At 40.9% G+C, this 23,053-nt stretch overlaps 2 protein-coding genes across 2 annotated transcripts; one reads left to right on the forward strand and one right to left on the reverse strand.

Annotated features, from left to right (window-relative positions):
- The first annotated feature begins 1,313 nt into the window (after positions 1-1,313).
- ube2ib (ubiquitin-conjugating enzyme E2Ib) lies at positions 1,314-16,351 on the forward strand. Its single transcript, XM_080454282.1, has 7 exons — positions 1,314-1,452; positions 3,907-3,982; positions 4,107-4,190; positions 9,868-9,940; positions 12,441-12,550; positions 13,450-13,529; positions 15,486-16,351. Exons 2-7 carry the CDS (start codon positions 3,917-3,919, stop codon positions 15,547-15,549), a joined length of 477 nt encoding a protein of 158 aa, XP_080310408.1. The 5' UTR covers positions 1,314-1,452; positions 3,907-3,916; the 3' UTR covers positions 15,550-16,351.
- On the reverse strand, positions 15,737-21,092 carry LOC308104026 (interleukin-21 receptor). The gene is made up of 8 exons (XM_080454281.1): positions 20,954-21,092; positions 20,219-20,357; positions 19,834-20,039; positions 19,268-19,407; positions 18,601-18,760; positions 17,918-18,023; positions 17,569-17,647; positions 15,737-17,396 (listed from the first exon to the last, which is right to left on the reverse strand). The coding sequence occupies exons 1-8, from the start codon at positions 21,024-21,026 to the stop codon at positions 16,911-16,913; spliced, it is 1,389 nt and encodes a 462-aa protein (XP_080310407.1). The 5' UTR covers positions 21,027-21,092; the 3' UTR covers positions 15,737-16,910.
- Between the last annotated feature and the right edge of the window lie 1,961 nt (positions 21,093-23,053).

The following is a 23,053-nucleotide window of genomic DNA, read 5'->3' on the forward strand; positions in this document are numbered from 1 at the left end:
CAATCAATATGCAGAGGTATATGTAATACATGCAGTAATAAATATAATGTCGAAGAGGAGGGCTTTTGTGGTAGAAAGAAAGTTAAACGAATGGCGACCTCTTGTGGCATTTAACTCCTTCAAATGGTTTTCATGGCTTAGTCGGTTAAAATATGCCTGTTTACATGTTATTGAAACTAAATAAATAAAATAAAAACTGTCTATAAACGTATTTATACTTTGCAAAATCTAAATAGCGAGTTATACTCAAAAATAAAGAAAAAAGAGGGTTTGATGATAAATATCTCCACTGTTAGCAATTGTGTCTGGCAAAGACACACAGAGAATGATTTAAAAATGGTTTGGTTGAATTGGAATAATAAAATAAAATATTTTATGAATTTTAATATAACAACCAATTGCTGTGAACTGTACAGGCAGCTTTTGGGTTGTTACGGCAAAGGGGGCCTGCTATTTCGTCAGTACAAAGATGTTGGAAACGAGAAGATAGCTATCAGTCTACTTTGAGCCCTGGAATCAACTCGTTTTGCAGTTTTCTGATCCGGTCCAGAAATAATCAGCGGATACGGATAGCTTGTGCTCCCAAGAATATTTCCCCGGAAACGAGAGGCTTCAAATTGGTTGGTCTTACCCATAAGCCTGTGAAATCGTATACAATTTGGCATGTTTCTTCAAATAAATATTGTATATTTTGTGTGGTGTGTCCATACTTTATTCTAAACCATAGCGACTGCAGAGACTTGGCTACTCGATTCGGCATTCATGTTGGGGGACAATAACAATTGCGGCGCCCAACCGGATACGGATATTAAGGGATTCTAGAGTAGGCGTGGCTTAAACCGGATCACACTACTAAGTTCCGAACGAAAACGAGGCTTTATTATTCCATCAGGCTAGGCTACTTGTCTTGAGGGTTAGTAAGAGGGGAGAACTCGCATGATCTGATCTGCGCACTACACTCAAAGATCGAAACGTCCAACTTGTTTGATACACTATTAAATAAATAATAAAACATGATTTAAAAAAGAATATACCTACTAGCCTAGCACATTTTCTTATGACTATGTAAGGCCTAGCATGCCACTAAACTGTGAAAGACATCATTTTCTGTCTGGAGTAGCCTATGTATTTTTTTTCTCTTTCTTTCTTTTTAACGCACTGGGTAGTGCGTTGTTCTGGACCGATAGAAACTAAAACATAATAGGATGCGCATAAGACAATAACGTGATTGGACCCAAACTATGACAGCTCCAGAAACCGCTCATCGAACGCATATAAGCGAAGGCGGAAGTAAACACCAGTGTACACTCTCGCTCTGCTAAACGTCTCTGATTTGAGTCGGAAGGAACGGGTGGCTTTTCAGGAGGGAAACTTTATCAGGTTTAACCCGATCACAGCGCGAATAATCCCAAGAACTTGATTACTTGAGCCATTGCTGCCATATACTGAAGGGTAAGAGCGAATTTGCAGTGATTCCAGTTTTTAATCTGGGCGATATACAAGGTTATTTAATCCGCTGTAGTTTGCGCCATTTTCGCTAGTTTGGCCAATGCGTAAATGTGCGCCTTTTCAGAGCTTGCGTTCTTTGTCCTGCTCTGTCCCGGGTGATCAAACGGTACATACACACAGTTCCTCTCTGGCGCTGATGTTAGACCTTAAGAAGCGAGTATCGCGAATTAAAACTTTAACACCGTTCACTCTCTCATAACTGCATCTGTCGCCAAATCAAGTGAAAGTGCGCATTTTTGTGCTGCATCAGGCCGCTAACCGCGCGCCAGCCGCCTGCGAGGCAGCAGCGTTCTGGCGCACATGAGCTAGTTGGCTAGCTGGATAGCATGCTAATTTTAGCCCGGTGTACTAGAATGTGTTTACATCGATACACTGCCACCAAGGGAAGCTAGCCCGGTAACTGTATTGACATGCGGGCTGTCGCAACGACTGTTGGGTTCGTAACTCCCGCAGACGCAGATGCCCGTTGTTCAAAATGTTAAGTGTTTTAAAAAAGCGTCTCTTGCGCATATGATCATAACAGCTAACGTTGGGTAACTTGGTGGCTAAGAAGCCACCGGCCATCTAGTGTCAAGTTGTCATGTGGTTTCAGTCTGACGCTGTTTTGAGTATCTCAAGCTGCTGATTCAGTGTTGTTTATCCACTTGAATGAACACTTGTGTAACGTTTTTGTTGCCTTGTTATTATGACAAGTCTTTACGTCTACGGCGTTGTTGCCATAGAGATCATTAGCTGTGCTTGTGCAGGGATTAATTAAGTTTGCATGAAGGCATTCTGACCAACGGTATTTTGACCTAACTTATCTAAACCAAGAGGAACCTGGAGCTGAATACATGATGTCAGTTACGCGTGTAGTCAAGTCCGACTGAGTTTCAATGCCACATATTGACCTCTCAAACACCAGCACCCTGTTCTGTTATCAATTACCTGACAAGTTCACCAGCCACATCCAAAATTAGCTGGAGTTAATATCGCACCCCAGTGCAGAAAATAAAGTAGGTTCCCCATTTCTGGTAGGAACTACGAACAAATTAAATGTATAAATGGCAAACGTTATTCCAGAGGATCTACAATATTCTGGCAAATATACTGTTGAATAGGTTTGACAAATATTTTTCTTTCATTCACTCCTTTTAGAATAAAACTATTCCCTTATCTACAGCAACAACCTAGCTGCAAGCAACTATTTTTAATATCTGGCATCTAGAGTTGCAATACCAACGCTTGACAGCCCATACATCCAAAGAAAAGTCAGATCTGATTGTATATTTGCCAGTATATTGTGTGTTTGTTTGTTTTTGTTTTTCTTGTTTGCTTGTCTGTTCTTTTGTTGTTGTTTGTTTCTGTTGTATTTTCTTGCCTATGATAGTTATAATCAGGTTAAAAGGGTAGGCACAATAAGCTAAGGCTTCAGCCTACACCTTTTTGGTCTTATGTTTTAAATGATAACGAATGAAGGCTTTGTATTAATTTGCTTTTAATGACCAAAATAACTACTACTACTATTAAACAACGTTAAACTCTCAAACATTGCAGCTGTACGGAAAGTTTGATTATCCTCTTTTTATCTGCCAAGTTTTTGTTTCATAAAAATCCACTATAGACATGTTATGAGCTACTTTCTGTCAATTAATTCCGTGCAGGTGATTATTTTTCTTAGTGTTGGAGTTTGGAAGCGCTTGTTTTCAATAGCGCAATGTCCTGCTGCCTCCTGCATTATGTGCAATTTTGAAACAGGTGGTAAGCCGGACCGTTCAGTGATTTCCAACGAGCGCTTCCAAACACTTAGAGAAGAAAAATGATCACCTGCACAGAATGTATTGACAGAAAGTAGGTCATATGTCTATGGTGGATTTTTATGAATACAAAGATATTCATAAAGATATAAAGAGGATAATCCAAGCTTTCCAGCCAGCTGCATTGTTGCTGAGTTAAACATTGTTTAATACAATCAGATCAGACTTTTCTGTTTGGATGAATGGGCTGTCAAGGGTTGGTAGCCTATTGCAACTCTATATGCCAGATATTATGGTGTCTAGGGCTATGGGGTGTAACGATGATCATTGATGATCAACTGAAAATACCTGAAATCAATCTCCTGCAGGCTTTAAAGGAGTAGTTCACCCCCAAAATGTCTTATTTTCTATCAATTACACACCCCATGAAGCCTTAATTCATGAGATTTTTTGTTTTTGTCGCATTCCTAAGCCAATAATTCGATGACCGGCGGAGTCTATCCCGTCTATCCAAGTCTACCCTGAGCAGCCACCCGGTCATCAAATTATTGGCTTAGGAATGCGACAAACTAAAACATCTCCATGAATTCATGGCTTCATGGTGTGTGGCATTTTTTTGGGTGAACTACTCCTTTTAAAAAAATCTCTCTTCCCATTGCAGGAGTCCAGAAATGTCTGGGATTGCATTGAGCCGGCTTGCCCAGGAGCGCAAAGCATGGCGTAAAGACCATCCCTTTGTAAGTAACAGCTCCTATCTGTCACAATTTTCCAGGCTTTTCTACAGCTTTTCATTAGACCATGTGTATAAGGTCTAATCCTTCACTGAACTTTCTCCTCTGACTGTTTGATACTCCTTCTCAGGGATTTGTTGCTGTTCCAACAAAGAATCCAGATGGAACCATGAACCTGATGAATTGGGAGTGTGCTATTCCTGGCAAGAAAGGGGTAAAAGGACTTTTATTTTTATTCTTTTACACATGAAGTCTATACAGTGTCACTTTATTTTGGTGTAGTTAACTCTAAAGAATGATTTATACTTCAGCCACAGTGTTGTGTGACTTGTTGCTCTGCAAAAATACAATTTCTCAACTGAAAAGAGTGTTGACACAATGCATGTGCATGCCTATACTAATGGCTATACTAGGCTTCATAAAGATAAGATCGACGTTTTATTTATCCCTTTGAGGAAATTAAGGTGTTCTAGCAGCAACAGCAGTAAGAACGGTGTAGGTACAGGAAAGGGTAGAGAGATCAGAATATGGTAGAAATATAATAGAATCTGACCCTGGGCATTTGCACTTGGTCTGAGTTAGTTAACATTAGGGAACAAAATTAACACCTGCCAACCGCCAATGGTATGTGGATTTCTTCTTTGGATAATAAATTACGGAGACTAACCAGCCATTATGGTGTCTAAAACGAGTAGGAGTCTAAAGCGCTACTGTTTAAAACTGGTGCAGCCGCTTATGTACACAACACACACGTGCGCGCGCATGTGTGGACTTGTGTATGTACGTTCATTGTATGTGATGCGCGTTCAACTCGCAACCAGTCAAGCGGTTAAATTCAAGCGCTCTCACTGTGAAAGTGTCCTTAAATGACTGCACCCCACTCTCACTGAACATTTTACTGGGGGGCTGCAGATTTTTCTCTCTCTCTCTCTCACGCACGCACGCGCGCACTCACACACACTCTTAGCCTGGCATTGTTGGGTTCACAAATAACACACACAGTATTTCTGTGTAATCATCAATCATCATTTTCATTGATGTACTTCAGAGCAGCTGATCGTGTTTGAGGGTGGTTCTGAAAAAGTTGAGGGGTGTGTACACATTGAATTGCAGTTTGCTCTGTTACTAATGGGGTTGAGTACCAAATTCTGTACTTTTAGTGGTACCGACCGAATCACGTCGGTTACTACCGAGTACCGGTTCACTTAAAAATGAACTGTACCACGTTTCGGTACTCTTGAGCGCATCTTGAAAGAAAGCGAGCGGCCGAAATTTGTAAACGAGGGAACATGAACGCAACCATCTCAATTTAATGATGGGGAAAGTAAACAAACATGCATGGCGTGGTTACACTTTACCAAGATGGGCAGAAGGATTATCTGCTGTTGCAACTTTATCTGCTATTGCAACGCGGGCACTCGGTAAGGCTGACCTTCGATTATGATTTTAAAAATCAAAGTTAGGCCAAAAAACGATCGAATAGTCGACGGCCGGGGGAGGGGGGGGGGTTGAGTCGGGTCGCTAATCTTCCATGAGCGCGAGGCTGCGCTGGCCTGCGCTGTTGCCCTATCTCTGCAGTCTGCAGCCAGCTAAATTAATACATTTTACATGCATTGCTAGGTTGGATATGCTACTTGTCTTAGTTGGATAAAACCCAAATAAGTGGCTCAATATTAGCCACATATTCTTGCTAGTCAAAATGATCTCCAAACTACAAAGCATCCATCCATAGCGATCTGTCATAAAGATCAGCTGTAGTAGAATGCTGCTCCACGAGCCGCTGAATGTAACCCGACACCCAAGTCTTGGCCTCAGCTACAGTATACTAGTTGTGTGTCGGTGTCGTGCGCAGTAAATAGCAGATCTACAAGCTCGAATTGCGTCACGATTAGGACTCGTTGTGAGCTTGTAGATCTGCTATTTACGGCATGCAACACCAGTTTGCAATTAAGTATGTTGTGTTCCGTTCCCCCTCTCATTCATTTATGACTTAAAGTAGCACGGATTTACCACTGAAGTTGTGGAAGGTTTCCAAAAGATGAAATCCCAGGAATAATGGAAGACACTGGAGTTTTAAATCGAAAGTAAATTACGCCACGTAATAGGTAGGATCTAATTATTTGTTGACATGGAAGGACCAGCAGTAATTGACAATAAACGTATGCTCAGGTTCTTTTGCATTAAAATGAGCAGCGGAACACTTGCTATGTTTGTCAATTGGAGTTTCGAGAGGATTTATTTGTCAGTCACAAAAGTCGTAGTAAATGTATTTTATTGAGTCGTGACTTTTATTTTCGTATCTATGAGAGTCTTAGCGACCACCTCCCCAGTTCGCCCTGGAATGTCACCAGTAAAGCCTGTATTTCTCCAAACATGTACAAATGCAAAATATAAGGTGCTTACCCGCTTGCCTCAAATGTTAACTAGCTGTCCGGAGTATTTGTGCAATATATTAGTCCATATTTTTCAATTAAGAAGTGTTTAAATCCCGTCAGTGACCGATTCTGTCGGCGGTAGTGACGGGGCACATCCGGTGAAAGCCGGAATTACACTCAATGTAAACAGGAATTAAACGAGGGGGGGAAATGGCGTTCGTCCACAGACAGGATTAAAACACTTCTTTATTGAAAAATATGGACTAATACATTGCACAAATACTCCGGACACCTAGTTAACATTTGGGGCAAGCGGGTAAGCACCTTATATTTTGCATTTGTACATTTTTGTACAAAAAATAATCAAATTTAAAAAACGGCCGATTACTCGATTTGAAAAAAAAAGTTCGAATCTTGTGCCATCGAACGAAGCTTCGAATATTCAAGTTATTTGGGTCAGCCCTAGCACTCGGGCAACAGCAAGTAAGTCACCTTCCCTCAACAACAACTCCAAACATGTCCACTGTTGGAGCATCACAAACTGCATGCAAATGTCTGTTTAGAGCTGCGGTGATTAATCGCTCATTGCTTAACAAAAGAAAAAACTAAAGATGGGGTGGGTAAATGGGCAATTCTGTCCCCTAGCATTTGAGAGGGATTTAACATAATGTTTGAACTATATTAAATTATAGCCATTTTCAAGTGCAAGCCCTGTTGCCTGTTGCCTCATGCTGTAGTGTAGACTATAATCGATGGAAGAGGACGCAGGCTTTTGTTTGCACTTGTTTGAACATTATTTGAGTTAAGGTTTTGCTGCAATTTTGAAATGACTCAATAATTTGTGCAGGTCGACATGTTCGCATCTATCTGCCTGTAATGCTGTCAAACCTACTGTGCCTCTTTGATCATTAATAATTTGTATCTGCAATAGCTAGGTCTACCTCTTGTGATCATCTTTGTAATGACAACCATACATTGCTAATGGCTGTATATGGTAGCCTATTTTATCACCTGTTCTTTTTCTTGTATTACGGTGCAATGGCTATTTCTCAATAGACATCGGCCTGTGTTTAACTGAACATTTGTTATTACGGTGTGTGTAAATTGCCCCCCAAAAAATGTAAGTACCGATTTTGGTAACTTATCGAATTCCAGATACCGGCCGGTACCATATCAATTCGAAGGTGAGCGGTACTCATCCCTAGTTACTAAATGAAAAATGTTCTAACCTGGCAAAGGTAAAGCTGCAGCTGCTTTATCATATCAGTGTATTATCAAGCCATGCCCCAGACCCCTCAACAGGGGCTTGATTTCAGAATTGTCACTTTTTTTGTCACAAACAACACACAATTATGTAGTGTCATTGAAAATGGCATATTATCTAGACCCTCCAGAAAATCGCACCATTTACAGCATAATCAGCAAAATGGCTGCAACTTCACACATTTTCACCGCATAAAATCACATATTTCAACCGCATATTTCATCGCAAAGTCTAGGATTTTAGCCCGCATAATCAAGGATCTTTGCCCGTGTTTTTCTCGAGGGTCTAATTATAATTTTTGGCCGGTAAAAAATCTGCTTAACCCGGTCCCTAACCCCAAAAAGTTTGTTCCCTGTATAAATAGTACTAGAGGTGCCCACTCTTCCTGTATCCGTATTAACTAAGGGGTATCACAATATATCGTCCCATGATATGTCGCAATATTAAAATGTGACGTTGTGGACCGTTGGGACGTCATACTGTATCGCAATATTTTTTAAATATTTTTTCTTTTTTATTGGGCTGGTGAAAGTTACAGGAGTTCTTACTGTATGGTCCATCAAGAGGTAGAAAAATTATTTAAATATTGTATCTATCGTGAGCCCAATATTGTGTATCGTGAAATGTATGTTTCGAGACACCCCCTAGTATAAACTATCACCAGTGAATATGCATGAATACACCTATACCTATGAATGGATATTATGTACAGTGGATGTGACTATATGTACGGTGTCAGTGGGTATCGATAATGGTAAGTGAAGTAAGTAGATGGGATAGGATTGACCTTTATTGATCCCTCGAGGGAAATGTAGCTGCCTTGGAGTTAAACGGTCACGACAAATAAACAGTTAATGAAAAAACTAGTTGGCTAATGCAAAAAAATAGGCCAGCTAGGCCAAGTACTTAGAAAAAAAGTCCAGTCTATCAACAATGAAGCAGTTGATAGTTATCCATAACAGGCATCTGTCATGGTTCTGTAGTGTACATCCCAGTAGTCCATGTGCAAATGTGCCAGAGTCACGCAGGAGTCAATCCAAGAACAGGACAGAACATATGGGGATCAGGCTTTGTTGTGGAGAGCCTGATGGCTACTGGCACGAAGTTGCTTTGTGTTGTACCAGGGGATGATGAGTCTGGCTGAATGTGCTCCTCATCCCCACTAGCACATCATGCTTGTCTGACTTCATTAGGGGTGGGACAAAAAATCAATACTGCAATAAATAGTTGTATATCTCATGCGATTTGTTATCAATACAATGGTGCGCCAAGTATCTATTTATGTTAGTCTGGCAGTCCCACGCTGGTCTGTTGTCCAGTCAGAGGCTGAGTAAAGACATGCATAAACACCTGACGTGCATGCATAATGATGTCTTTGATCAGGATTTGATTGGCGTGCACTGCGTGATGTTGCGCTGCGCCGAGTTGTTTGATCAATAGCAACAGCAGAATAAGCTGGGTTTTCTTTCAAGGCCGCAACCCAAATACTCTGCTGCGCTGCTCATCCTACAAATGCATGTTCCTTACAAATGGCGCACTATTGTATTTAAAAGGGAAATGAACAGGCTTTCCAACTGTATAAAAGTTATTGCGAAGAAGCATTGTTACAGCAGGGATATAATCTACCAAACACAAATTTCCAAGCTTTTTCAAATTGGGAGGTTTACATTGACTTAGGGACAGTTACAATTGTGTTTTGAGATAGTTCTGGGATCGTGGTGAAAAAGGTTAGTTCTGGAGCCCTGACTGGAACCAAGAACTTAGAGTAACACATGGTCCGTGTGTGTGTTAAAGAGGCACTATGCAATTTGTTGTACATTGTTTCATGTACTTCTGTGAATACATACATGATTCCTGCTTTTTGCCTTTTTTATGGGTATTTTTTCTTAAATTTCTTTAAAGTCTTATTTGTCCTGTAATTGTTGAATAAATGGACTGGCTCACAAGTAATTTAGATGATATGTGTGTTGCATGTTGCTGATTTGTACAATCATAACAAACAACCGCTGAGAGTGGGCTGGTACCACAAAACAAAAACTGTTGTGACGATAACCTTCCTGACTGACAGACTACCTAAAAAGACATCTATATTATTATTGTCACGTTCACTTGTGTTAACAATGTAGTTATTTTAATACATTTCTCAAGTTCTTGAAAGGGATTGCTTTATGTTGAATGGTGTCTTGCAATATTTATTTATGTAAAAGTATGAATCATTGACATTTCCCTTTGTTTACTTTTTCCAAATTCAGACCCCATGGGAAGGAGGCCTGTTCAAACTGCGCATGTTGTTCAAGGATGACTACCCCTCCTCACCCCCAAAATGTGAGTAGTGGTGTCTGAAATGTGTTTAGTGCGTACACAAGCCCTCAGTAGATGCTATCCTTGCTTACACTACTGTATGCTCAGCCCAACAAATAGGTAGTAACCACTTGTTTGCATGTCTAGGCTTTAGGTTCAATATCTCACAAAATGTATCCAATATGCAACTTGATAATATTCAATCCACCTCTACTCAATCATCTTCTAGGAAAGGAGTTTTTCATCATTGTTACTATTCACACAGCGTTGTAACTTGTTTGGCCTGCTAGGGCAGTGCTGCTGTATGAAAGATCAACATACTACAGTTAAAACCATACAGAATAGCAAACACTGACATCGGCATGTCTAGAACTATGTTACAGTTTATAATCCTAGGCAAATTTTCCTATAACTCCTCACCCACGTTGTGGGTAATGCACGCTAACACACACAGGCTGTTTGGTCCGCTGAATCAGTCTTGGAAAGCAGTGTAACGGGATGGGTTGGTGCTTGTAAAGTTCTCGAAAATTTATTTTTATGAGCAACATAACGTTTCTGAAGTGGGGCACGGTGGCGCAGTCGGTAGCGCTGTCGCCTCACAACTAGAAGGTCCTGGGTTTGATTCCCGCCGGGGGAGCTGGGGGCGTGCTGGTGACGTGTCTTCTCCTCCGTGTCATCAGCGCCCATACCCTGGGTGGGGTTGGCGAAAGGGCCTACTCTTGTGTGGAGTTTGCATGTTATCCCCGTGTCTCCTAGGGTAGTTAGTACCCTCACAAAAACATGTAGTAATCCTGGTCGCTATAACGCCTCCCCCATGACAGCCGGGGAGCCTGATGGAGGGGAAGGGAACTGGCTGGAATAACGTGTTCCTTCCACGCGCTACGTCCTACCGGGGGAAACTCCCCCCTGTCAGGTGACAAGAAGATCAGTTGGCTCTCATGCATTGAAGGAGGCATGAGCTCGGCCATGGGCTCCTTAGGCTGTGGGGGGAGTGTTGCGCCCAGGATCACTTAGAAAATTGGCACCGGGTGAAAAAAGGGTTACAAAATCGTGGGATAAAAAATTAGGAAAAAAAACAAATCTAAATGTTCAGTGTTCTGAAAATTGTGAAGGAAAATAAAATCTGCCTTTTTTTTTTTTGTTCTTAATTATTATTATAACTTTCTTTTCATCTTCACTCGACTCATGATTCCACAAACAATAGACCCAGGTGGGTCATGAATCATGATGAGTAATTATAGATGTCCACAACTTGCGCAACAGGTTTATCCCAGCAGGGGGAGACACGATCACATAATGGAGTTAACTAGGACAATATTATGTGTGTGGGTGTGTATGACTGTCTCAATGTAATGTATTTCACTGGTATTGGTTATGACTATTAAAATGCCTAGCCACCGATGACTTATCATCCACCGATGACTTGTCATCATGACTAAGAATGGACCACTTAAGTTCACAAATCCTGGTTTTTAATCCATCATTTATGTTTGCCCAACATAATATGAATTCCATGGGCATTTTAGCTGGTAAACCACAAATGTAGTGTTGCATATTGCTTAAATCACAACTTGTTAATCAGTGCAGACTTAGAAAGCATACGAACAAGGTTGTATTGTATTTCATTCCCCACTTTATAACATGTTTTGACAGGGGTCTGTGTGGGCCAGACAATTGGCTCCGGCGGCCACTTGGCCTGCTGGCCACCTACTATATGTCAGAATTATTTTTAATGCTGGTGAATGATATCTGCTGAATTGTAGAAAAGGTTTTCTATCAGTTTATTTCCTGAAGTATATCTCCAGTATGTTTCACCAAAACATCCCAAAGCAAATTGTATTCCAGATCATGACGATGTGAATTTGATGGATTCCATTCTTGAATTAAAAAAAAACTGTGAGCATTATTTTGAGCCTATTTTCAGAAGATATTTAGTGTAGAGCGTAAACAGGAGGAGGGCTAGTATAGAGCCCCAATAAATAGGTAAATATTGAGTGTTATCCTTGCCTTCTTTGCCATAATTAAAGACAAGAACGTAACATGTCCATAAATATTATGATCATATCACCAGCACTGTTGCTTCAGCGTAGCGAAATGGCATGTCTTATTTCAGGGTAGAGTTCAAAAACAGAAGTCAAATGCATCTAGCAAATGGTCGTGGGGTTGTGTGCCGGTTTCTTAAAACTTGTGTGAACTAGTCCATACCCGGTCGACGCATCCGTGGGGGGATATGCGCACATGATCTGGCAACCCGTAACCATGGCGACTACATAAAAACGCGACTAAACAGCTGAAATCTGGTGAAATCGAAAAACGTCGCTGTTAGGTGCACATGATAATGGTCAATGGCTTTGTGCAATTTCGGATCAATTGCTCCAGCCGCTGAGGAGAACCGGGCAGAGCAATTTTGGCCTCACCACCGTCCATGACACCTTGACAGAGGTTTGTCAAATTATAGGAGGATTGTACAACACATCCTGATCCATTATGAAATATAATGTTTACACATTTCCTTGTGTTGCAGGTAAATTTGAGCCTCCACTCTTCCATCCAAATGTATATCCGTCAGGCACAGTATGCCTATCTATTCTAGAGGAGGACAAGGATTGGAGACCCGCCATCACAATAAAGCAGGTCAGGATTGCAAACTTTAAAAAAATGTATTCTATTTAAGGGTAGTGGGAATTCTGCCCCAGTATTGATGGGGATTTGATCTAATTCCAGCCAGGTTGCCCCTAGTTCCAGAGGCAATGATCTTTATCCTGTTAACAATTGACTCAGGAATGCCAACAATTCCTGATATTCTATATTCAGCTCAATGTTTGAGATTTTCTATAGAAGCTACAGTAGCAGTAACACTAGATGTAGTTTCTGTGTGGCAGTGACTTGTATTGCGTGTGAATGTATGTGCAGTATCTGTATCATAATGTGCACAAAGGTAACACAACCACTGAGATGACCAGAAACTAAAGCTGTCAAGATTTGGTTCAACTGAATACACCACTACACAGCTGAAAGCACAGAGGGGATACAGTCCTTACTCAGAATTTCTTTGAAATCCTGTTTATTAAATGATGAAAGGTACTGATCCCTGAAAGTGTGACAGGTCTGACATGAGCTGAGTCAGGGCTCGAGCTTAGGGACCTCTTGTCCTCCTGGGACAGATAAAAATAGGATTGGGGGCGCCTGATAGCTGAGTGGTTAAAGGCGCAAACCACCCAACTCACTCTCCATGTTTCCCGTCTCTCTACACTGTATCTGTCAACACAGGCCAGGAAAGCCCGAAAAAACTAAAAGGATCAGTATCACCCCGACAGTTGACATTGAAGCCACTGGGCTTGCCACACTGTTTGAAAAACCGTACATTATATTGCATGTGTAGCCCTGTGTAGACCGTACATTGTAGCCCTGTGTAGACCGTACATTGTAGCCCTGTGTAGACCGTACATTCATTGTATCCCATATGTAGCCCTGCGTAGACCCATTCACAATCTTTGAGCTTGGATTGATTTGTTTGTTCATTGATCTTGCAGATCCTATTAGGCATCCAGGAACTTCTAAATGAGCCAAATATCCAGGATCCTGCCCAAGCAGAGGCATACACAATTTACTGGTGAGTGATATTGATGACATTGTGTGTGGAGAGTGATTTGGGTTAACGAAGTGCATTTACACTTGAAAGCTGAGCCTGTTTCACACAGGAAGCTCCTACAAAAATCTAAAAATAAAAGTTTTTGTTGTGTACATTTCATGGATTAAAGTTCTCAGTGGCCACGACTGATCTCACTCATTCCATTCAAGCCAGCATGGCTTCTTTGAAAGCATGTTGCACACCGAGAATAGCAGATCTACAAGCTCACAACACGTTGTGCTGCGACGTGTTGTGAGCTTGTAGATTTTCGGCTATTAGTTATTTTATGATTTAAAGAGTATTTGAAATGGTCAAACTAGCAATAGAATACATGTTTAGAAGCATCTTCCGTAAACATGAATGGTCTCAGAAATGTCATAAAAGCAAAGGTCAAAGCCTTCAACTGGTTGGCTGTATGTAGAACAGCAGCAACATAGGTTTAGAATAATAGTACCTAAACATCATTACATTTTCAGTCATGAGATTGTATTTTGCTTTATTCCATGCATTTTCATTCAAATTAAGTAATTCATAGTTTATAAACTAACGGACATGGGAGTGAATGTTGTCATCTGGCCTCTATGAATTCCTTAGTATCAGAGGGTTTGAGCATGCACATTTCTTACTGTAGGGTGCACAACTTTAGAACAAATTTAGAATTTTATTTAAACATTTGGAACACATATAATAAACTTATTTTGAAAAACGATGAAATCATGAAAACAAACTCATCTAAAACGTTATCCTTTTTTATTTTATAAAGAGGACACAGCTTATCTGATTCCACAAGGAAGGTTACAATTGCAGAGCCCTTATGGCAAATGCCCTTTTGCCCTCTGTTACAATCCTTGCCCTGGGGACCAAGCGCAACAGCTGGTCTGCAGATCTGAGAGTTGGCTGAAAAGTGGCTTAAGAAGATAAAGCTTTAATGATGAGTGTTGGAATGTGGTGGATATAGTACTACTATATTGCCTAGGATACATTTTGGGTGTAGTATTCCATTCATATGCCTTAATGATTAGCCAGACAATTTGGATGTTTTTCGAAAGACATCTGGAACAATTGCTGCACATGTCATGAATGTTGATATACAGTCCCAAAGGTAGAAGAGACCGTCCATTAAAGCTCAGTCAGACGGATTAAGAATGATGAATGACCCCTGCAAAATAATAAATGCGTGCAGACCAGTCGAGTGCTCCAGTATTGTATTTGGGTAGACTCTCCTGAAGTGCCCAGGTATTATTCTCTTGGATTAAGAATGAGGTTTTTTTTTAAATTAAGGATCTCCATTAGTCTACACCGTAGTGGAGACTATTCTTCCTGGGGTCCAGGCAAAAATGTCACTATGAATCATATAAAATGCATTCATGATTGTGTCATTTTGTGCAAAACGGGCCCCTCCCGCAAATTTTAAAAGACTATCGTAGGCAATCGGAATGGAATCTAATACATACAGACACATACATCTCGAGCTGATGACTTCAGAGATCATGTCGACTGATTTATGTGAGCAAGTATGTGTGTTTTGAATAAACTACAAAATGGAGGAAAATCTAGTTTGCACAAATGGCTGGGGCTTGTATAGGGAGTTAAATAATTTTGATGGTATAACCTAGGGTTCAAGCATTGTAGGCCAAAATGTGAATTGTCCTGTTATAGAGCCACCTTCAGGCCAACCCTAACCCTTTTTGTGGCAGATGTTCTTCCTTCTACTGGGAGTGTGCGTGCAAAATTTTAGAGATTAGCTGTTCACTCACAGACAAACGGAGGGACAGACGGATTCACAGGAGCGAAAACATACTCCCTCTCCTCCGGCCATTCCAGCCTCCTAGAATATAATAAGTTAAATATACTTAAAAAAGGTAGAATTTGTTGACTTTTTATATTTTTGTGGTTCACCTTGACATTTTGGACTAATTTTCTTTGTTTTTCTTGCAGCCAAAACAGAGTAGAATACGAAAAAAGAGTTCGAGCACAGGCCAAAAAATTCTCCCCCTCGTAAGGAGGGCGAAGACTCCGCTCCACTCCGCTACGGCAGAAGGAATGGGTTAAAAACAAGGATCACCTCCCCGCTCTCAGTCTCTCAATGAATGTGCTCCTCTCACATCAGGACTCGCCTAAGGACTTCTATTTAAAACTCCACACACATTCTGTGCCATCCGCTCTCCTCTGACTGCCCCGTTTGTTTGTTTTTGTTTTTTTTTGTTCAATTTGTTTATGTTCTTAATTGGTTGGCACGTAATGTTGGGAGGGGGTGGGTGCACCTAGCACCCTGGTCATTTCCTTTTTTAAGCTGTTGAATTAATTGTCTTACGTGGTGCGAGGGACACAGCAGCTCGGTACCAGTTTTCAACAACTCTCCATACAAAGCTGATCTGTCATCAGTGTTCGAGGAATTAAAATGTTTGTCTGTTTTTTGTTTTGGTCTCTCACAGGGTCTATTCCTTAATTTCCCCTGTATTTTCCATGATTTTAATGTACAATTTGCTATTACTTCATTGTCAGTATTTCAACTGCTGTATAATGAATGGCACTTTTATACTGTCCTATTTCACTTAGTGTCTCTAGTCTGATTCTCTGTCTGATTCTCTTTATGCAGGTTTTCTATTCAGCATGCTGTAATATATGATAGATTCTGCTGCCTTGGCTGTCTCTTTTGTTATTTAGAGTGTTTGCTATGGGGGAGAAAAGAAAATGGCCACGTTGACTGAGGCAGGTAGGCTTTCTTCTGTACCAACCTTTTTGTTTATATGGTGCTTTTGTTCATGTATGTGTTGGAGTAAATAAACTGTTTCTACAAAGCTCTTGATTTTATTCACTTAAAGCAATTAACCAAACCAGAAAATGTATGTACGTACATACAGAAAATATTGTACTCATTGCTCATGCATTACTCAGTGAATTGTCATATATTTTCACCAACCTTGTTAAGCAAAAGCATTCTTGAGCCGCTATACATCAGTGATCGCTTGTCGCTGCCCCTGATGTATTCCAAATGCCTGATTGGGCCGTGTGGATAAAAATCAGTTGGCGCTACAATATATGTGCCATGCAAAGCTCTATAGTATGTGTCATGCAACTACAAAAACAGGCTACATACCAATTACCGTAATTTTCGCACTATAAGCCGCACCTGACTATAAGCCGCAGCAGCTAAATTGAATGTTTGGAACATATATAAGCCGCACTGGACTATAAGCCGCGGGTGTAAAATCCATAGATGTAGGAGGTCCCCTAGTGGCCGTTAGCTGTAAAAATCCATAGATAAGCCGCACCGTTATATAAGCCGCAGGGTCAAAAAATTGGACAAAAGTCGCGGCTTATAGTCCGAAATTTACGGTAAACGCCATGTCAGCTACATAGTTATACATCGGGATCAGAAATGAATCCAGTCATGCTGACATACTGATTCTGATCGTTTGAGATATCCCTGCTGATGGAGCTTTGTGGCTGTTGCTGCTCTGCCATAACGGCACCTGGCGTATGGAAGGCTCTCAGTGTGTCGGACAACGTGCAGTAGTTGCTGTTGTACCAGGAAGCGTCCCTGTCCACCGTGTCCAGAGAGGTGGCGCTGCAGAGTGAGCACCTCGAGTCTCGCTCCACAATACCCACTGGCTTCATCTGAGTGGACGGTGAAGGTGGTGGTGCATTCATCACGACATAAGGGAGACCCAGAAGAGCGGCATCAGAATCTGGCAGAGTTATGTTGCAGTACAGGCCCTCCTGAATGGTCTGGTGAGTCTGTGAGGCGCCGTCTTCTTCCTGTGTGTGCTTGATCAAGGTGTCAATTTGGAGGGTCTCCTCTACCTTCAGCAGGCCTGTGTCATTGCTCGGTGTCACCACCCAGCTCTAGATTAACAAATTGTTCAGACAGGTAAGCTTGACTATTCACACAGCAGCCGTTTTGCCTGTAGGTTATTAAAATCAATCATCCCCCCTCCCCCTGTGTGCTGTGAGATCATGGTCAATTTAATTACATTGTGTTCAGTGCATTGCATGCGAGAGGTCCTTTAAGCCATACCTTGAAATCTCCCTGGCATTCACTGTACAATGATTGGAAGTAGGGTGCTGGAGTTGGGATGAACGCGCGTAGCCTTGCCCTGAAAATATTTAGATTTGGTAAGGATGTGTGTGTGTGTGTGTGTGTGTGTGTGTGTGTGTGTGTGTGTGTGTGTGTGTGTGTGTGTGTGTGTGTGTGTGTGTGTGTGTGTGTGTGTGTGTGTGTGTGTGTGTGTGTGTGTGTGTGTGTGTGTGTGTGTGTGTGTGTGTGTGTGTGTGTGTGTGTGTGTGTGGGAGAGAAATTGCATAGCTGATAATTGATCCAGTCTGGTGTGTGAATTGAAGTGTTGAAAACTGTAGTAGGAACTTACCTCATAAGAGGGGCAAGGCCCAAAAATAGCAAGAGTGGCGCCAGCACACATAAGGAGATGATCACATTCTTATCCAGTTGAGGAATGATGGTATTTGCTGGAGGGTCTGTATTTAAGAGCATTGAAAACAAAGCTGAAAAGCGAAATGCCAAATGCTATGGCCTAATTTCATTTTCGAGTAAAATATTCAGTGTGATCACTAAATATGTGATCAATATAGTGTCTGAGTCAGTGGCATGGTCATGGTTTATAGATATACATAGTTGTAGCCTCATCTGATTTCTTTCAAAATGAGAAGGCCAAAGAAAAGTGCAGATTGATAAACTGTCGAAACTGGAGGACGATGTACCCTTCGCAGCAGGACCTGTCATTTGCAACACATTCTCACCCCAACACTCATCACATGTGACCACCCAACTTGTCATGGGTGATCATATTTGATGAGTTGGGTTATGCCTCAGGCATAACGTGGACATAGACTCAACATTAAAAACGCCTTTAAAAAGATTGAAAACATAAAAGAACACTGTGTGAGGCATTAGCCAACAAGTGCCCACGGTGATCGGTGCAAAGCCCACTTCTGCTGACGTGACAGTGTTGTTCTAGTTGTATACTGATAGGGTGTGAATTGGCCTGTCTGATCATTCTGTCATCATCAGCATCGGGCGCCAAAAGCAACTTACCAACAGGCTGCGTTTTCCAGTAGACCTCAGCTGACCATTCACTCCATTGTCCTCTGTGGAAGGCTTGGTTGGGACTGGACCGGACCTTAACAGTATACTCTGTGTCAGGTGCAAAACTGAGGTTATTCACAGAGAAGCTTGTATTGTGTGTTGTTTCAACCTGGAAGAAAAACAAAACAAGACTTGAGATCCAGCCATACATTTTGGCTGAATAGCACTATACAGTATGGGGTCTCTAAAATCTAGTTCATCCTGAAATATGTCTATTAGATTCTAATGATAATAATCTAATATATGACATTAGAGGAAAGGCCATGGTGTCACCAAGTTCATTAGGGGTCATGGGGTACACGAAGGTGCACAGCAAATTTTAAGTCAATCCAGCCAGTAGTTTTAGAGATATGTTGGGGACCAAAGTGGTGGCTGGACGGACGGGCCGCCACTGCCCTTACTATTAAGTAAGCCTCTCAACCTACTTACTAGTGGGACTAAAGAAAGAAATGGAGTGAAAGGGCTGAAACCTGACATTTCTTTCTGCACTGTAGAATGGGTTAAATAAAGGGTAAGTTTAAATTGGTTTGTTCAGTCCAATGTAATAAGACTCATAGGGAGCCAGAAAAGCGGGATGGTAAATTGGTTATCAGAACATTTCTGTTGGAATTCTTACTTTATCTTTGTGGTCTCTGTTATAAAAATGAAGTTGATACATCAGCTTCTTGATTAGGTATTCTTCCTCATAGCCGCTCCTCCAGCTGAAGAGGTATCGACTGGTGTCCCAGATGAGACAGCATGGTGCCTTTGGTGTAACTGAGAATTGAGACGGCAAATAGAGCAAAGAATGGTAACATTGATTGTACAGATACAGTTTTCAGAGACTTTTTAAAATTGACGGCAAACCTTGGATAAATGGGTTGAAACATCGGAAAATATACAACGTACTACGTACAGTATGTATGTGCCTTTGTCAAGACTATTTTTTTTCTTTTTTAAAATATGTTTTTACTAGCTTTCCTACCTCTATTTGGATAGTACAGTGTAGTGACAGGAAACTGGGAGAGAAAGCCCTCCAATACCCTCCAAAACCTTTACTCAATTTCATGATTGTTCTTTATGTTTGTGTTTCATTTGAGAAAAAAAAGGAAAAGGAAATCTATAGGGGTGGATGTGTGTGCGTGCGCGTGTGCGTGTGTGCGTGCGTGAAAGAGAGATGGAGAAGTCGGAACAGTAACGTACTGTTTTTTGCTGGCATGTATTTGGCATCGAGCACCTCACAGTTTTCAGACACATTATGTCTGGTTTGACAAAGAGAGATTTCAAAGTCGTGCATCTCTGTGAAGTATTTGTCGTAAAACTCATCATCCGACCCATCATCGTCGGTTTTGTTGAATGAGCAGTTATAATGTCCGTCTGTCTCCCTCAGTGGAGTAAAAAGTACACCTCTGAGCTGAAGTGGAGTAGAAGTAAAAGTACTGAAAATTGGAAATACTCCAGTAAAGTAAAAACACCTCAAAAGTGATCAGGGAGAGACAAAGTAGCAACAAGACCAACCAACATGATGTCATAGTAAACACCATTGAAATGTATGATTCTCAAGTAGGAAAGGGGTAATGTGTCTCACTCTCTAGACTCTCTTGGCAGGTAAAGGCGCTTAAATAACAGTCCGTAGCCGTCCAGAGGGGCATCTGTTGGTGTGATGGCCAGGGAACAGTACACGGTGAATAGATAATCATTCACGCAGCGAAGGTTACGCTTCACCCCTAGAAATAATAACAAAAACACAAATATTCCGACGTCACTCAATTTGTACTAAATCAGAATGAAAGTGTGGCAAATCTGAGGCACCATTCCTTTGTAAAATTATTTAACTATAATAGGGAAAATAAACTGTCCATCACGGATTTTCAAACTGTTTTAACCCATGGTAAGCATTATAGTGGTTCTCAAACTTTTTCATGTCAAGGATGCCCAAATTAAGTATTTGTCCGTGGACCCCTGTCAGAAAATATTTTATGCCAGGGACCCCCATATAAGATTTGTGTTAACATTTTTCAAATATATATTTTTATATATTCTTTCAAGATTTCGATGATCTACAAGCTCACAATGCATGGCTGTAACCTGCAAAATACAGGCATTACCAATCTGCAAATTACTGTGCAACAATTACTTATTATGCACTGACACTGAAGTTATGAACCAGTCTCTGAGTAAACACAATATTTTTCTATAAAATTTGCTCATCCTCCATAAAGCTGTCAGAACTTCTTGCAATTGTGTTGCACTTGTTAAGATTAAGAAACACTGCATGGGCTAGAATCAGAAATCAGGAATAACATGCAGGATATGAAATAACCTGGGATCGTAGGGTTTCCATGCAGATAGACGACGTTGGCACACATCAGAAGGAAGGCGATAGGGAGCGTCATACTTCAGCCTCCGTGGGGGGTGACCTGATTAATCATCTCAAGGCAGCACACACATCATCCCAGGCCTCTCTGACCCCGTTTGAATCATGTTGGCCTGTGTATCAAACCAAATACCCTTCATGACAAGCACCTGAAGTGGGAGGTATCAGAGAGATGCTTCATACTGATAGCTGTCACTCAGTGGTTCGGAGAGGATGTGCTTTTTGTGAGCAGGCAGTTGTAAATAGGATCTGTAGCCTGCTGAGGGTTAGACTGCTATTAAGGGTGAAGTAACACAAAAAATACGTTTTGGGGTATCAGGTTTACATACTTTTATAATAAGTCATCCACTTTATATAAAATAAAACCTCTGGTTTGTTTAATTGATTTACCGGTGTTCAACTTTGCACATCATCTGTCATTATTGTGTGACAGTGTGGTTACATTCTGGTGTACATACACAATTGATACCTCAGGGCGATATGTAAACCCTTCTCCTTGTATAACTCTCGTGGCTCTTCAAAAGAGCTTAACTCTGAAAAACGTGACTAAATGATATACTCTGTAGATAGATTTCACTATTTGAAGTACCGGTATATGTATTTTAGGAAGACAATGGGACCTGTGGTGGGTGTTCTATATAAGATTGTGACCTGTTTTCAATGTCTTGCCATGAATTCAGTATTTCTATGCCACACAGAGGCGGTTAGTGTGGATAGTGTATAGAATTTCTACTTCAGTAGTTGAGAGGCCTTTAAGGCTTAAACTAGGCTATGCTGATGAACGTGATAAGATTTGGTTTCATGTTGATTGTACTGTTATGAAAGATACATTTGGGAGATTGTGTGACTCTTCCTCTTTGCTTTGTGAATGTGTTCATATTACACTTGTAGTATTATATTAATAATCTGTTGCTTATTGCATAGTGTATTACTTGAATAAGAAATATGTTGATACAATTTCTTTCAACTAAAATTGTGTTCCCTCCTATCTCCTACTATTCCCATTATCCCCAACAACACCCATACCGCCCCCAAACCCATAGATTATCCTACCTAAGATATTTGAAAAAAGAAACGGTACAATATAGAATAAATATTATTATTGTATGGCTCTGCAAGGGGCAGCCATCTATGAGAGGGTCTGTGTTTGTGTCTGTGTGTCTTGAAAACCACGGGGGGTTCTCATACAGTATGGATTATACTTTTTGAATTATTTAACTTACATTTCATAATGGAAGGACCACAATGGAAACAAGCCCCTGGAGCTTTTTGTGTTATCCTTTTAGCATACACTGACGAAGGCCTGTTTGCCGAAACGGTTTGGTGGACTGCTGCTGTGGATCATGAACATTATATTATTATATTATTAAAAAAGACTCCTAAGACCTCTACAGAGAGTGCGGATTGTAGCTTCTTCCTTTTTACCCTTTTAGCATAACCTTTGACTGTACTACTGTTAACAAGCATGTTAGTAAAGTATTCAATCAAAGTCATTGGGGCTCTGAACGAGCTGAAACATTGTTATGTTCAAACTGGAGTTATGTGTCACAGATACTGTATGACATAGACAACTGACGTCAAAGGCTGGCCAAGATCCACATGATTAGATTTTATGTACAATATTTCACTTGAAAACATGAAATTTTACGCCAGTACAATGTGAACGTGACATTTTTGTGAAGTGAAGTGAAGTGTGAGTGTGTGTGTGTGCATGTGCGTGTTTGCATTGTAGTGAAGTATACATAATAAAGCAATAGTACTGTCAGCCCCATGTGCATGTTCTTTTCATTATAGCTACAGAGAAAGAGAAGCCATTTCTACGGATGTGGGATATAAGACAGCCGACTGGCGTCATGTTGTAGCAAAGGCTAGAGAGAAGCTGTAAATATAACACCCAGAATGCTCCTGTGGCCCCACGTTCTCATGGTCAGCTATAAAGACTTCAAAGCATTTGAACAGGAAACAGGTATCAGTCTTTTTATTCCACAGACATACGTGTGAGGTCAGTTTTGGTTGGGGCTCATTCTATTCACATACATCTGAACA

Source organism: Gymnoscopelus braueri, assembly GCF_963280865.1.
Source record: "Gymnoscopelus braueri genome assembly, chromosome: 17".
Classification (NCBI taxonomy): domain Eukaryota; kingdom Metazoa; phylum Chordata; class Actinopteri; order Myctophiformes; family Myctophidae; genus Gymnoscopelus; species Gymnoscopelus braueri.

Excerpts from the sequence above, each read along its gene's own strand:
- ube2ib (XM_080454282.1), top strand. The coding sequence starts at position 3,917 with ATGTCTGGGATTGCATTGAGCCGGCTTGCCCAGGAGCGCAAAGCATGG. Across the intron at positions 4,191-9,867 it reads CTATTCCTGGCAAGAAAGGG|ACCCCATGGGAAGGAGGCCT; the intron begins GTAAAAGGACTT and ends TTCCAAATTCAG. Across the intron at positions 12,551-13,449 it reads CCGCCATCACAATAAAGCAG|ATCCTATTAGGCATCCAGGA; the intron begins GTCAGGATTGCA and ends TTGATCTTGCAG.
- LOC308104026 (XM_080454281.1), bottom strand. The coding sequence starts at position 21,026 with ATGACGCTCCCTATCGCCTTCCTTCTGATGTGTGCCAACGTCGTCTAT. Across the intron at positions 19,408-19,833 it reads ATACATGCCAGCAAAAAACA|TTACACCAAAGGCACCATGC; the intron begins GTACGTTACTGT and ends CTCAATTCTCAG. Across the intron at positions 18,761-19,267 it reads ACAGAGACCACAAAGATAAA|GTTGAAACAACACACAATAC; the intron begins GTAAGAATTCCA and ends TTTTTCTTCCAG.